The sequence below is a fragment of the Anarrhichthys ocellatus genome, unplaced genomic scaffold (genome assembly GCF_004355925.1).
Source record: "Anarrhichthys ocellatus isolate YVR2014 unplaced genomic scaffold, GSC_Weel_1.0 scaffold19, whole genome shotgun sequence".
Lineage (NCBI taxonomy): Eukaryota > Metazoa > Chordata > Actinopteri > Perciformes > Anarhichadidae > Anarrhichthys > Anarrhichthys ocellatus.
In genome coordinates, this window is record NW_022280049.1 from 1,104,657 (window position 1) to 1,120,595 (window position 15,939).

General features: G+C 43.6%; 2 protein-coding genes across 2 annotated transcripts in view; one reads left to right on the top strand and one right to left on the bottom strand.

The window, feature by feature from the left end:
- Positions 1-15,931, top strand: part of LOC116389253 (ras-GEF domain-containing family member 1C) — a 21,135-nt gene extending 5,204 nt beyond the window's left edge. The window contains exons 2-14 of the mRNA XM_031857800.1: positions 5,808-6,032; positions 6,239-6,361; positions 6,582-6,719; positions 8,026-8,247; positions 9,392-9,466; positions 10,114-10,212; positions 10,833-10,935; positions 11,029-11,108; positions 11,198-11,293; positions 11,395-11,490; positions 11,574-11,697; positions 12,231-12,303; positions 12,391-15,931. Of these exons, the coding sequence (XP_031713660.1) occupies positions 5,814-6,032; positions 6,239-6,361; positions 6,582-6,719; positions 8,026-8,247; positions 9,392-9,466; positions 10,114-10,212; positions 10,833-10,935; positions 11,029-11,108; positions 11,198-11,293; positions 11,395-11,490; positions 11,574-11,697; positions 12,231-12,303; positions 12,391-12,415 (1,473 nt within the window). The 5' untranslated portion in view covers positions 5,808-5,813 and the 3' untranslated portion in view covers positions 12,416-15,931. The remainder of the gene's footprint in view (positions 1-5,807; positions 6,033-6,238; positions 6,362-6,581; positions 6,720-8,025; positions 8,248-9,391; positions 9,467-10,113; positions 10,213-10,832; positions 10,936-11,028; positions 11,109-11,197; positions 11,294-11,394; positions 11,491-11,573; positions 11,698-12,230; positions 12,304-12,390) is intronic.
- tmem126a (transmembrane protein 126A) lies at positions 14,793-15,576 on the bottom strand. The gene has a single exon (XM_031857801.1). It carries the CDS (start codon positions 15,445-15,447, stop codon positions 14,830-14,832), a length of 618 nt encoding a protein of 205 aa, XP_031713661.1. The 5' UTR covers positions 15,448-15,576; the 3' UTR covers positions 14,793-14,829.
- Positions 15,932-15,939: the final 8 nt, after the last annotated feature.

Consider the following 15,939-nt stretch of genomic DNA (forward strand, 5'->3'; position numbering starts at 1 on the left):
AGAGAGAGAGAGAGAGAGAGAGAGAGAGAGAGAGAGAGAGAGAGAGAGAGAGAGAGAGAGAGAGGAATGGGTGGGGAGCTGGAATGCCTCGGCGGTAACTCAGTCCTGTGTTTGGCTGCCGTGTGGGTGCAAGTGTGCATGCATGTGTTATTTCATGACACAATGAACTCATTTGTTTTCAGCTCCACTCCTCCCCAAACACACACACACCATTACCCAACAGTAGTGCGCTGGTTTGATTTTGTTGCAACGCGTGTGTGCGTGGTGACATATGTGAGGTATTTTGCGCTCTCGCTCTGTTGTCAGCGGTGCCAGGCAGTCACCGTGCAGCTCGGCAGCCGGTTTGGCTCGGCCCCTTGCACCTCGGCATTCAGTCTGGACGCCATCACCCTTTTGGGCTCCTGTTGAGACTGGGGATGATGGTAGGGGCACAGGGCCAAAAGAGCTCTTGTGCCAGCAGCTCCCACTGGGAGAGCAGGCTGCTGTAGGGCCATCTGTACAGGCGTCCTGAACGGGCTCGCGGAAAAAGTAGGGCGTGTAGAGGGAGATAAAGGAGGAGGGGAGGAATGGAAGGGACATGTGTAAAGGAAAGGGGAATGAGAAGCTGGCTGCCAAAGAGGTGTTTACTCTCTTTTAAGCCTCTGCCATCAGGAGAATACTCCCATTATTTCTCCATTTGCATCCTTTCAGCTTTCAAAGAACGCTGTCAAAAAAAAAAAATTTAGGCCAGAGCTGCAATACTCCAAGGCACACAAAACGGTGTCAGGACCAAAAATACGTGAATACGTGCTTTTTTCTTTTCTTTTTTTTTTTTCGAGCGCACTCCCGAAATAGATAAAGTGTTGAAACTGTTCTGCGTAAAGGAGCGAAAATGTGGATTCCTAAATTAGAAAGGAAGTGTTAAAGTATGTCAATGAGTTGGCGAGGAGGGGGCTGGAGAGTCATATGATGGAGTCGGTAAATGAAAAGAGGAGTTTAGTGAGTCTAGTAAGAGGTGACTTTAACATTCATAGAGCCTAGACTGTCTGCACACTACCCTGAGGGGGAACTATCACCCACCTTTCTCTCCTATCTTGTGCCATCTTATTTCTGTACTCATCCCCGAGCAAGGCAGGGGATGCAGTTTCCTGACATTGATTTCTGAAGCCAGGAAGCAACTGCAGAAACAAAACAAAACATTGCTGCAATACCCATGCCGGATATTTGCTGTGCTCGCCTCTGATGGTGTGCTGCCCTTCTAAGAAAAGCATTGCCTCGCATTGTGGTTTCACTCTTGCTTTGTGGCGTTTCTCAGTATCGATATGTCATATCCTTTCTGTTAACACATTAGATATAAGCAGTCCTAACTCAAGAACACATACTGTAAACACTACAAATACTATCATATGTAGCAAAATAAATCAAATTATTTGATAGTTTAACATTTAATGGGAAGAAATAGGACAGTGAGTTACAAACCTCGACTTTATATATTTGATCTTTTCATCCAACAATACACCTGATTCAATCTTAAATCAAGCCCTTTATCAGCTATGTATGGTGCTGGTGCAGCAATATATTTAATTGGCCTGTATCAGCTGTACCCTCAAGGACATGAAAACAACCTTAAAAACATGCTTTTTGGGGACTTATTTACGCTTGAGCAAGAATGCTACTGGGCTTAGATAGAAATGTTGTTTATGGGTTGGTACAATAATTCAGTCAAGTTGGGAGCTTGAAAATATCAAACTGTCTTTGGAGATTTTATTTTTTTTACTGTTAGTATTTCAAAGGTATTTATCAGGAAAAACAGCTCATTCTCGTCCAAATAGTATTTTTGCTTAAGTTCTGCTATTATAAATAGCATGAGGGCCTGTGATGTACACCTGTTGGCAAGTATCTTGTCCTTAACTTTCATTTGATGTGATGATGAGTTGATATGCCATCCGTACCAATGAATCAAAGTCAACTGTGACAGCCTTATTGGTCATTCTCTTGAAGAACTTTTATAAAATGTCCCTAACTGCAGATAAAGCCTATATGTAGCTTTAAAACTGAGCCAAGCAGCAGAGCATATCAACAACAACAACCTCAAAGTGACTTTTGATCCATCTGCCCCCACCAAGGAGCCTTAACTCTTCACCTTTGACCCCTGACTCCTTAATAATCGAGGTCAGACAGTGGTTAGATTTGTCCTGAATAAGCCTCTTCAGTCTTAATGTAGACTGTCTCTAATACTGATTGTTCTCATCCATTAACTCCTTGGTGGCAGATCAGATTTTTCAGCGGCTGTGTCAGCATTCTCTTCAACTAACACACACACACACACACACACACACACACACACACACACACACAGGTAGGTGTGAGTAATACTAGTTATATGTGATGAAACAGGTTTTACAGAGACGGGACAGAATTGGATACTAGAAAACAAAGATTAACAAAGTTATAAAGCTGTTTGACAGCTTCAAGCTGCTTGGTCGTGTCAGGAACACCATTGTTTCATCAACACATACACACACACACACACACACACACACACACACACACACACACACACACACACACACACAGAGCTAGACAGTCAAGGGTGCTGATGAAGATAGTGTGTCTCCAGACAGTGCCATTCTGTTAATCATGGTAGAACAAAGCAGGCGGATCCCCTGATGTCAACGATAACAACCTGACGGAATCACAAGACAAAATACACTCTCACACACACACACACATGCACACTGCAAGGACTCTGAACAATGACACTCCTCCAGCTGTCTAGACGGAGTGCAGGGCTGCTGGAGATCTCAGGGGGAATCGGAGCACACAACACTACACTCACCTGTTCTTTGCTACTTGTTTCTCAATGTGTTTTTTCAGGCAGCGTTGACGCAATGTGACAGGCACAAAGGGAGCTGGGTGTATCATGAGGTACGGAAACAAGTTATACATAGAGTACAGCTGTGGATGACTTCTTGGTCACATTGTAGGAAAAACGTGGTGTAAGCAATATGCTTGTGAAATAATATTGGAAGTTAGAAAAAGTGGTGATACATCACACTTTCTTGGTCAGGCACAAGACAACAGGATCTTGCAGATGTGACACTTAAAAGCGAGACTTTGTGACATGGAAAAAAAAAAATCTTCTGCTTACAAAAGCAGTAACATTCACCCATGCTAAATTCAACACACTGCTACAACCTTACTTGGTCCGGTATAACCTGTAGCGTATGTTGGGTAATGTTAGCTTATGTTTAAAAAACCTGGGTAATGAGTACTGGCTACCTGGGCATTGCTGCGTAACTGAGATTACTGAGTCAGGGTGTTAACTTTATAATTCATCTCTACTGTTCGACTTTGTTTTAGCATATCACAGATAAATGTTTCAGGTTACCTCATCATGATCTCTTTAAAAGAGTACACCACAGAGATGTTTTGTTGTTGTTAGTTTACAACAAAAAACTGACTCCCTTGTCAATACCTGGCGCCTACATTACCCACAATGCTACTGGACTGCTGACGGTTCCATCAGAGATTATGATGCGTTACGCTAGTTGACCTGTAAGTAGAGTTTGATGTGTAACATTGGCAAAGTTCTCCTTGAAAGAAACTGAATCGTCAACAGTTATAAAAAGGCTCTTCTTCTCCAAACTCAGACATTTAAAAAAAAAAAAAGTCTTGAACCTAACTCAGGCCATTTCCACATCAGCTTTAGTGGCACAGTGCGAGCAGTGAGTGTGTCATACACAGAAACGGATGACTGATCTATCATAATATGTACACGTCTGGAGAGGCGTTACCTGAGCGAACTCTGCTCACGTGCTTCAGACTGTGAGGGATCGTCTGATGGAGATGCAGAGCTGTGATGAATTAATGAATCAGAGCTGGAGAGAGTGCTGAGGAGGAAGCGTTTGGGAGAAATAAGGAGAGTGAAGATTATCACAAACGATAGAGGGAATCATTGACAGTGTGGGCACGTAGAATAAAAACTCTCAGTCACTCCCGTACATACAGTATATGAATACAAACACACTGGCAGAGACGTGTGTTTGTGTGTGTGTGTATGCATGAGATGACTCACAGATAAACTCCTGGATTTAGTCAAACACACTCTTACGAGCTGATAATTTGTCTTCCTGTCAGTTCTATCACAGAGGAAGTTCCTTCCACTCTCCATCATGCTTTCTTACTGCATCTGTGTTGTTACAGAGGCTTGTTGGATTTGTCCATTTCTCTGTTTATCGGGCCGTGTCTACTCTGCGGCTGCAATGTTGTAATCCAATCTATACGAGGTCGCTGCAAGGACACCCCAGTCTTTCCCCTTCTGGACCCTCATCTAGACAGTGACACTCGTGTTTAAAGGAGGAAAACCGCTCACAACTTGTATTAAAGACATTGTAGACCAGCATTTTAGATTATGATAGTAATATTTTTTAGCTGGGGTTCTGTGGTAATGTCTCACCCTGCAAAATAGACTATTTAAAAGACACACACGACACAGTTATTTGTCTATGTGAGTATGTTTGTATAGTTTTAATATTTAGATGGATACAGCTCCATCATCTGCTCGGCTAAACACGTCTTTTTATCCCCCTCTCACATCATAATAGCTCAGAGTAGCAGACAAGAAGATGTCGGCCCTCTTTAACCACAACATATATTATAAGAGATATAGCTGTGGGTGTCAGCGGTGTAAGTCGGAAGGAAGGCTGTAAAATCTCCCCACAGAGAGGCTCCCCATCCCCCCCAGCCTTTAGTGTCTTGTCTGTGTGCATTGGTGTCCAGGTGTGAACACGTGCATGAATAAGTGTGTTAACTGAGCTACAAACAGCAGGACGATCATGGCGCGTTTACATCTGAAATAACTTCCTGCGTGTTGCTCAAGTTCTCACTGTGGGTTTGCTGCCCTTCTCGTGACTCCTGCAGTCAAAGAGTCTTTGTGCCCCTGAACTTGCCTGAAGGCACCCAGAGACCTCGGTGATGATGAGTGATTCAGGTAGATGTAGTCGCCAGGTTCACTCAGTGGGAGCAGGAGCACGGGAGTATTTTTATTCAAATTCATTTTGACATACAAAACAGTGGTGGATGTTTTTAATAATAATTTAACTTCAACAATATTTTCTATTATCTCAACCCTGTCATTTTAAAACTTCCTAAATAAAGGAGTGGTCAGTGTAATGTATCTGTTGCATGTAGATGACATTGAGGTGATGATGATGACGATGATGATGATGATGATGATGATGAGTGACCCTGGCTCATCATGCTCTCTATTTCCATAGTATCTCTACTCTAGCGTATCGTGCAGTAAGTGCTTCTTCTCATGACAGCTGCAGTGTTGGTCCATTGAGGGGAAGAACATGTTGAATTTTTAAAACATGTAACCCAAAGCGTGCTTAAAGGGAAAGACGTTACAGGGCCGATATGGAGGCTACGCTGTCGCTTTCAGGCAGCAACAGTCTCCACGGCGGCTGAGTGACCCACATTTGTGTTCTCTCCTCTGTCTATGTCGATGTGGGAGACGGGGGCAGCTGTTTTGGGGGGTATTCCGTCAGTTGGATGGAATGAGTGTGTTGCTGCAGAATGAGAGTGAACAGGAGGCGAAACACTAGGAGGATGCACAGAAGGCAAAAGTGTGTTCGAGAATTTAGGCTGAAAGATAGAAAGATGCATTTAAATGAATTTCCTCTCACACAATCGAACTATACTGCCAATAATGTACTCAAGTTTCCGTTTCATAAAACCCAGTCGTGTTCCTCTTCCTCATTCTGTCTACATTCTGCTGACAGTTTATTTCTTTATTTTTTTCTGTCTGTCTATTTGTGTTTTAGACAGGAATGCCCCAGACTGTGTGCTCAGGCACCATGTTCACCACTCCCAGTGGCTTCAGCCCCCATCTGGCCTGTGCTGAGCCTGGGGAGGAGGAGGAGGAGGAGGAGGCCCAACAGGAGGGCCCGGGGCCTGGTGCTTGCCTGGCTGATGGTCCCCCGATCACTTCCGCCTCCCTGGACACCCTGATCCATAACCTGGTGCCCACTGCTGATTACTACCCTGAGGTAAGCGGAAATGCACTACAGTCACTCCTCTGTTCATTATAAACTCCATTTCAGTTAATAGTGCTACTGACAGTACTGCCAATTAGATTATTAGCCCCGTGTCTCTGTTGAAAGTGCTACTCTTCCTTTAATTACAGAAAGCCGCAGTGTTTTTTATTGATGTAGTGGCAGTGTCTTAGCGACTGTCTCCCTCTGTCCTTTGACAGAAAGCCTATGTGTTTACCTTCTTGCTGAGCGCTCGTCTGTTCATCCCGCCTCCGGAGCTGCTGGCCAGGGTGTGTGAGCTGTGCATCAAGCAGCAGCAGCTGGATCAGAGCCCACTCGATACGGTCAGCACTGCACCACGCACACATGCATAACTCCTGTATGAGCATGCTCAAGCTAATGAACAGGAACGGATCCAGGCACAGCAAAAACATTCAGACATGCTCTGCATGAAATCAACCTCTGATTTATTTTTTTTTTGCTGACTCTGTCACGGTGTTTGCTTTTGCTGACGGATTCACAAATGTAGACCACACTAAACCTCTTTCACTTCGTCAACAACAGGCTAAAGTGCGCAAGTTTGGTCCCAAGATCCTGCAGCTGCTGACAGAGTGGACGGAGACATTCCCGACAGACTTCAGGGACGAGAAGATGGTCGGGCACCTGAAGGACATCGTCCACAGGATCGCTCCTTGTGATGAGGTATGACATTCAGCCACATGGTAGCAGTCCGCTCATCTTCACCAAAGACAGGAATTCTTTTTCATTTTTGAAAGGATGCCAGAGCATCTTTATAAAGGATAAAATAACATGCTACTCATGAAGTTATCGGTTTCTACAGGACAATCATTTGTGAAGGGGATGTATTACCCCCTGATTTTCATCCACAGTGTAGTTGTTGCCATTATAGCCTTCATAATCCGTAGCTGCAGCGAGAAATGCGCTGATGGGGAACGAAATTCAATCACTGCCACTGAAGCGAGGTGATGGAAGGAGTCAGAGTGTCAGTGTAGGATGAGTAGCCACAGCTCTGTGTTACACAATCTCCCATTACAGGAGAGGAGAGGGGAAGGATGCTAGAGGAGTGGCTCTATCTTCAGCCTCGCGGGGAAATGGAGAGAGGGAGATGGATGGAGAAAATGGGGGGGGTGGGATACAGGGGGACGGAGAGCAGAGGGGAAGGTAGAGAAAGGAGGAGGGCGATGGAGTCAGAGCGGAAGACCGGGATTAAGGGAGGGAGGTGACGAGAAGACAGGAAGGAGGGAAGGGCAGGTGGTGATGAATGTGCTGCTATTTGCAGCTTCCTGTCTACAGTATGGGTGTGTGTGCATGTGTGTGCATACACGTGGGAGCTGGGTGGGTCATTTGTGAGGCAGACTGACCTAACGGCCTCGGTGACCAGTCATCTGGAGGGAGGGGCACAGAAACACACATTCCTGGACACAACACACAACACACAGTCTTAAAAACACGTCTCGATTCAACTGAAAAATTACATTGAACTTAATTCTTGGTCCATTAGATAATGTCAAAATGCATCACTGTTGTTCTAAAAATAAAAGTTTTGTTTTTAAATCTTAATGCTTTGGAGGTCAAATGTTTTCACGAAACAGCAACCAGTCACACAGTGAAACAGTTATTGAGGTACCATACATGCATAAATCTTAATTCTTTACAAATCAATAAGTAGATGTTAAGAGTTACATTTACAGGATGAAGCAGACATAGACATAGAGCTATAAGATGACTTGAGCATCCCTGCCAATAACTATAAACGACCATTGATAACTGTACGCTTAATGACTTATCGTGAATTTAATTGTTCGTAAGTTCTAAAATAAAGAGCTGGAGTAAAAAGAGTGAGCGTGCTTTGGGAAAGAACAGAGTGCTTACACACGGGCTCACAATTGAAACAATGATTTATGCCTATTACTGATCTATGAAGCATTAATATATTATTCATTAAAGTCGTTATTGACAGCTCCTCTTCTCCTCCTCTCCTCTCCAGGCGTACTGGAAAACCCTGAACCAGGTGTTGCAGAAGCTCAGCCAGCGACTGGCCCTGATGAGCCAGGGGGAAGAGAGCATCCTCAAGGTCTCCCTCAACGCCTCCTCCATCTCTGACAAGCTGGTGGCCTTCAAAACCAAGCCCCCGCACATCCAGAAGGACATGCTCTCCATCTGCAACGACCCGTACACACTGGCACAGCAGCTCACCCACGTGGAGCTGGTGAGGAGAGGGGGAGGAGGGAAGTGTGGGTTAGACAAAGGTCAGGGATGGAGATGATAACAAGGATGGATGAGGAGGAGTGGAACAGATGTTAGAAGGGTGGAGAGCAGGAGATAAGCATAGTGAAGCATGGGTGGAGATATAGTCCAAGTCAAGGACATAGAAGTCAAGAACCAAGAATTATAAGACATCAAACGAGGAGATGGATAGAAAGAGACATGAGGGTGATAGAAAATGATGATGAGGATGATGATAGCAAGCTAAAATCGGCAGAATCACTTCACATTGTGATCTAGTGGCGTTTTGAAGCTCGCTGTAGCATAACCTTGATTATTACTTGTCAGCACTAACTGGTTTTCACCCAGTATAATTAAAAAAGAGCAAAGGGAATGATGCAATGCAACGTACATGAACAAAGGATCTCTGCAGTGTCCCTCACATTGCATGCATGGTGCCTTCAGTCTATTCATGTGTGTCTTGATGTGGGCATGTGTATCTAGGGGGGGTGGCTGTGTGTGTGTGTGTGTGTGTGTGTGTGTGTGTGTATGTGTGTGTGTGTGTGTGTGTGTGTGTGTGCCTGTGTAAGCTTGTACCCTTGTCTGAGCGGTGACATCACCCCAGAAGTCAGTGATGTGCCCGGGGCTTCAAACAAAGGGGATAAAACCGCTTTGGATATATGTGACCTGACAGCTTCACACTCTGGCACACACACTCTCACACACATACACACAAAAGTAGAGAGACAGGCGTGTGCTGTACACACATACAGGCGTGTAGAGCATACGCCTGTAAATAGAACTATTTCTATTGTTGGTTTTAGCAACATGTGAATTCTGGTTAGAGAGCATTAGATGCCATTGTGCTTTCTGTCGCTGTGTATGTGGTATGCGTGGGTGCAGCACTGTCTTGTTTTTGTATTATATCATGAGTCGAGTCTATTGAATCATTTAGATCTGCACATGCATGTGACTGCACAGTTGTCTTTTAATAGAAGTGAATCTGTCTCTAGTGTCACTTTGAGGAAATATGATTCCAATGAGTCACGTCAGCGAGTCATTACTTCCTCCTATTGATTGCCTTCCATTACTGAAATGAAAGCATTATTAATGGGACGACCCCCACCGGTGTCTGTGTGCGTTTTCAGGAACATTTGAGTCATATTGGGCCGGAGGAGTTTGTCCAAGCCTTTGTTCAGAAAGACCCGCTTGATGGAACCCAGGTAAACTTTTATTTTGATTGTTTTTAAAACATTATTTTTCCTGTGTCAGTGTTATTTTCAAGTATGAATTCTGTTCTGTCACATCAGTGGAAACCCACAGTCTGTCCTCAGGTCAAACCACAGCATTTTTTCATATATTATTGTTTCGTTGGGAAATCCTGAAGGAGGCAGAATTTGAGATTAGATGTAAACCTGTAGTAAAACATAAAACGCTGTGTGTATTGTGTTGCCTGGGTCTAATGTCTGATCTGGATTCGCTTCTTAAAGGGCTTTATAAATGTCAGCAGGCCACTAAGGGCACATACAGCAAAGCATTGTGATACCACAAGCTGGAGCAAGCACACACAACAGATTAATCTTCCCTCTCTGTGTAACTGTTGAATGCTTTCACTCTCTCTTCTTTGTTCGCTGTGTTTATTTCTCTGCATTCAGTCGCTGTCTCGTTCACTCATCTTCTCGCCGTCTGTCTCCTATGTTTATTTTTTCTCGTGCTCTCCATTGATCGTGTTATTTCCGCTCCCGGCTTGCTGTCTTCGTCATTTACACTCACATAGGGGGGTCAGCCTGTAGCTAGGAAGCTAATTAGGACGAGAGGAATTCTCTCTGGTAACGCTTCCTATACTGACTTGTTTGTGTGTCATCGGCAGCCGTGCTTCAGTGACCAGAAGAAGAAAACCTCCAACCTGGAGGCTTATGTCAGGTGGTTCAACAGACTGTGTTACCTGGTGGCTACTGAAATCTGCATGGTGAGCGGCAAATGTTGGTGCAGCCGGTGCTCATCTATTCTGACATTCGACTTTAGAAGCAGAGAAACGGCACACAAAATATACTCATTATGGCAAAAATGATAAGTATGAAAGGAAACACCCTGTTTGTAGAATAGAATAGCCACAGATACAAAGCACTTTAATCATGACGTAGACATGGAAATGAATGGGAGGAACCAGAGAGAGGTGTTCCCTGTTTTCCTGTTAAGTGGAGATGTATTTCTGAAGCTGAAATGTCACTATACCCTATAATTTAAACAGCATTTTAGAATATATGTATGTTGTTATTTTATATGTTTATCTATCATACAGTCCAGTATTTTTTTATATTTCCAATGATAATTTCTGGTAAATCTATTTTGCAGTTACAATATTGCAGTATAGTATTTCATTATTTTAACAAATAGAGGGACAGGAGACGAAAAGGCAGTTAGTTGTGACGGAGCGTCACTGCCCCCTAATGGCTACTCTGTGGTACTACATCGATACCGGCACAGATAGTTCAACTGTCTGTGCCGGGGGAGAACATTCACTATGAAAAATTAAGCAAATATGAAACGATAACAAAAATTCTTGTGCCTTTTTTTTCCCCATTGCAGCCGGCGAAGAAGAAGCAGAGGGCCCAGGTGATAGAGTTCTTCATTGATGTTGCTAGGGAGTGTTTCAACATTGGAAACTTCAACTCCCTTATGGCCATCATCTGTGAGTGTCATTTTGCAATAACTCAAAGTATTATCACAGAGAATTCTCCTGCACGACCTGGTATTGATAGTTGAAATGCGTTTCCTCCCGTAGCCGGTATGAACATGAGTCCTGTGTCACGGCTGAAGAAGACTTGGGGCAAAGCCAAGACTGCCAAGTTCTTCATTCTCGAGGTAAACACAATGTTCACTGACTGAGAGGTACAAGACAGGTAATAACCTGAACTTGACGGTGTACTGCTTGTTGCCGTTTGCTTTGACAGCATCAGATGGATCCTACAGGAAACTTTTACAACTACAGGACCGCCCTGAGGGGGGCCGCCCATCGCTCTCGGACTGCCAACAGCAACAGAGAGAGGGTAGGGCTCAGACACACATCGCTGCCGTCACTCTGAAAGCAGCTGGCATCGATTCAATCGTTCAATTTCATCTTAATATTTCCTACATCTTCTTTCCTCAGATTGTGATTCCCTTCTTCAGTCTGCTGATCAAAGACATTTACTTCCTGAATGAAGGATGTACCAATCGGCTGCCCAACGGCCACGTCAACTTTGAGGTGAGCCGGTCACCTGTCCTCCTGACCCTGCCTCATTTTAACCACCCCGAAAATCATTTACTCAGTGTAACTTTGTTTCTCAGAAATTTGTCGAGTTGGCACGGCAGGTCCGGGAGTTCATGACATGGAAACAGGTGGAGTGTCCATTCGAGGAGGATCGGGCCATCCTTCACTACCTCCACACTGCTCCCATCTTCAGCGAGGATGGTGAGAACCCGTTGACACCTGAAGCCTCAGACACACTTTCAGCTGCGGACTGATACCAGTCAAGCGGACAAACGCACGCTTCCATTTGCTGAAAGTATGAAGTGGCCTTTAGAGCAGGAGTCGGCAACTTTTTTTGAATAAAGGGGCCATTTTTAAACATTCTTGTTAATCAGTGTGCCGTAACAACATTAAGGTTAAAATGATGTTTACTTAAGACGCCATGAAAATCTATATTTAAATCTGCAATATTCCATCCATACAGGCAACTGGCATAGCAACATTTTAAATAATAAATAATAAATAACAGCCCACACGACTACCAATGTCTGTGAACATTTCCAAAACATTTTCTTGCACACTTGTTGCTTGTGTGCCACTGGTTCAGCTACCGCGTACCTGAGGTTTTCCTTCCCCTGCTTTAGAAACGTCTCTACACATGTTGAGTATTTCCATTAATGTTTGTGGTAGTTTGCGCTTCCTTACCAATCCTCTTTACTTATTTCCCATCCATTTCTTTCCTCATTCTTCCTCAGGACTCTACCTTGCATCCTATGAGAGTGAGAGTCCAGAGAACCAGGTAGAGAAGGACAGATGGAAAGCACTCAGGTAAGAATAACAACGTGTAAAAAGAGAGACGCTATATCGACACGTCCTTCGTCCTTCATCGTCCTTTCCTCTCTTTTCTGCCATCAGGTCGAACGTTCTGGGAAAGACATGAGGCACTGACGGCAGACGGCCAGCGAGAGAGCATGTGTTCTCATTGCACTAAAATGAACTGTGAAGTAACCTAGCTGGTACTTAGGTGTTTTTCTATCAAGAAATTATGAAAAAAAAAAAAGAAACAAGATGAACGGGATTCATCAAGAGAAGTGTAAAAAAAAGACAAAGAACAAATCACACAAAGTGAATTGAAAAGGTTAAGCTATGGAAATGATGAGGTACAGTACGTTGGAGAGGGGTACAGCCTCTCCTTCCCCCTTCCCTCCATGTGTGTTTACTCTGTGAAGATATGTTTACTACTACAGAGAGTACAGTTACAGGGAAAACCACTTTATATAATGAAATTCCTACTGATTGTCGTTTTTGTATTTGCTCCTCTTCCCTTTTCTCTCTCTCTCTTTATCTTCGCCTTTGGTCCAAAGCCTTGTCTAGGTATTTAATTTGACTTTGTTTTCCTCCTTTATGTGTAATGTACTGTAATGAAACTTACAATGATGTGAAGGGCGCTGGCTAGCCCGTATCAGCTGTCTAATTTTATAGGTCTACTGAAGGAATGGCAACTGTGTGTCCACGGGAGGACAGAGGACATGCCTTGAGCATTTCACCAGTTCATCTCACGTGTACTTTTGTGTGTGCGGGTTTGTTTGTGATCCAGATATTCATGCGTTCTTGTCCATTCAGATTGTCTTGTTTTGCATGAGAATGACTGGAAAAGGCTGTTTATTGGTCACCTCTCCTTGTATTATAATTTATTGTATCTTATTTTGGGAGGCGGGGAATATGAACTGTTTAAAAAAGTGTTTACTACTTTTAAGTGTATTGTGCCAGTAATGCGAGACAACTACAGTTTAACTAAACAGTCACAGCGGGAGCGAGGCCAGGTGTAGATTGTGTACAGGTGACATTTACCCCTCATCTTTCTGCTCTTCAGGAAGTTTTTCTCTGACTGACGTTCAGTTGTCTGATATATTTATGGAGATTTCTGTGCTGACAGATTTATAGTTTTTATTGTAACTTTCCTTTACTGAATATGAGGTCCAATAGCATGCTACGACAGGTGTTTTTAAAGGGGCATTAAGCGCGTCCACCTTGAAAAGAGTACTACCGCAACACAAACTTGATGATGCATCGCTGCATCCTGTGGAAGGACAATTGGAGAGGATGTAAAGTAAAGAGGGAAACTTGTGCCATATGAATAACTGGTTGTCATGACAATTCAGGTTCCTCTGACTTGAAATGTGTTATTTATCGTTTTGTGGGATCGTCACTGAGCTTTGTTTTTGGCAGTTTCGTTGTGATTCGGGAGCCATTTTGGAGGGTTATGGGGAACTATGTGATTATAAGCTTTTTAAAGTCTTATTCAGTTTGCTATAATTGATTGATGTCAGTGATTTCTCTTTAGAGGCACCTTTCCCTGTCAATAACAGACTGACTTTAACTCTCCCTCCTCATTTGTCATCAATAAACTTGCTTTTCCCTGAAACACATTCCCAACATAAGTGAAGACTAGAGAGCCAGAGATGTGAAGTCCAACCTGCCGTTCAAGGTGAAGACATGTTTTAATAAAACATTGCCTGTGTTAAACATGTGTTTTCAATGACAATCGCAATATTTTACATCGCTCGTTTGAATGGTGTCATCGCACTGCCAAGGCCATCTTTGAATTTTTTGCTTTCACACATGCAGTATATTGCTGTGTGCAGTTCGAGGACTGGAGTGCATTCAGTGTTTTTCATGGTTTTTGAGGCCAAGCAGACACAATTTCTCCAACATCACTGCAAAATGTGTGACTAGCCTTTAAGCCATTAATAAAAGTAAACCTTGCTTAGTCTATTGCCTTCGGTTCGTTTTGTGTGTGTGAATGCTTGGTTTGATTGACTTCCACTTTTCAGTCTGTTCAAGCTGTGTGCCTTCAACAAAATATTTAAATAAAGCATTGCACTGAATTCACACAATCAGGGTTTTCAAAATCATGAATGAACCGCGACATTTGATTGATGCAGAACCACTTCATGTCATTTGCATGTAGACATTTTCAAAATGTATGATTAGGAACAAAAAACGCCCAAAATGCTGTGAAAACCTGCAGGCATTGCACGATTTCATCTGCAATCCAGGCACAACTCAAAGATGAGTCAAATGTATTCGGAATTAAACAAAGTCAATTGCAGCCCCATTTTAAACACCATTTAAAAATGGCTGCAACTAACTATTATTTACCGTACCGATTGATCTTTCAATTATATTCTAAATCAGTTGGTTGATCTACAACACGCCACAAAATATTGAAACCTGCACATAATTTCACAGAGTGATCATATTGCTGGTTTTATTCAACCAAAATTCAAAGATATTGCATTTAAAAGTCTCACGAATCAATGAAAACGTGTTTATTTTAAGGCTGAGTACATTTTAGTCCTTGAGGTCCTCTCCACCTGCGCCAAATGTTATCTGCGCCAGTTTGGTGTAAGAGTCAAAGTGCTTGGAGCTCAGGTAGGTGCCGAAGAAAATCTGAAGCACCAGTACCGCCCTCATCTTCCTCAGTATGGGTCTGGAGAGGTCCATCCAGTACCGGAGCAGATTGCCCTTCTCTGGCAACGGTGCCGTGTTGTACCTGGATGCAAGCCCAACATTCACGGGTAAGGCCAGGAGGATGGGGTACACCCCACCACCGACTACACCGACGAGTGCACCTCGGATCAGGGCGCAGGTGGGACAGTTGAGGTCACCCGACATGAGGGGAGCGGACACCACAGCGTTATACAGGGCGGCTGTCGTGAGGAAGGGCAGCACGGCCATCGGCAGGCTGGAGGCGATGGGCGCCTGTTTGACGTTCAGAGCTCTGCGATACAAGCTGTTGGATATCAGTCCTGCAAGGCCTCCGTTGCCCCCCAGATACATGGGTCCATACTTGAAGAGTTTCTGATCGAGGTCAGGTAGTTTCTCGAAATTCTTCGCCAGCATTTCAGCAATCACAGCTCTGGAGAGCCCGTTTCCAGAGGCGTGTTCCTTCTGGGTGTTTTCCGACATCTTGAGAATGAATGATCCAATGAAACCGACAATGTCCAGATAGTTAGATGCGCGTTTACGATTTGAATTACTCCACTAACACATTTGGGTAAGGTGGTCCTCAGGTTGGAAACAGGGCGCAGCCATGTTTTACCCACAAGTCAAAGCGTACAAATATTGGGTTTTACTACCCTCTGCGTAGCCTCTTAGGCTAGCAAGCGGGTCGTGGACAGTACAAAAATAAAAGACAACGCTATACCGGTGCATCTCAAATGCAACAATAAGCTGTATCATTTGTCACTAATTCAGGTGTTTTTTTTCTTCTCCAATGTAACGTCAGAAACCTTGCTGACACAACCTCCAACGAATTCATTTTTAAATACTGACAGTTTCACACTTAACTATATCTCTAGTATTAATGTTACTATTATTAGTAGTAATATTGTACATTTTAAACAGTTGCCCGGGCTAGCAATTAGTATTATATTAGTATTGATACGTACAGTGCTGTTT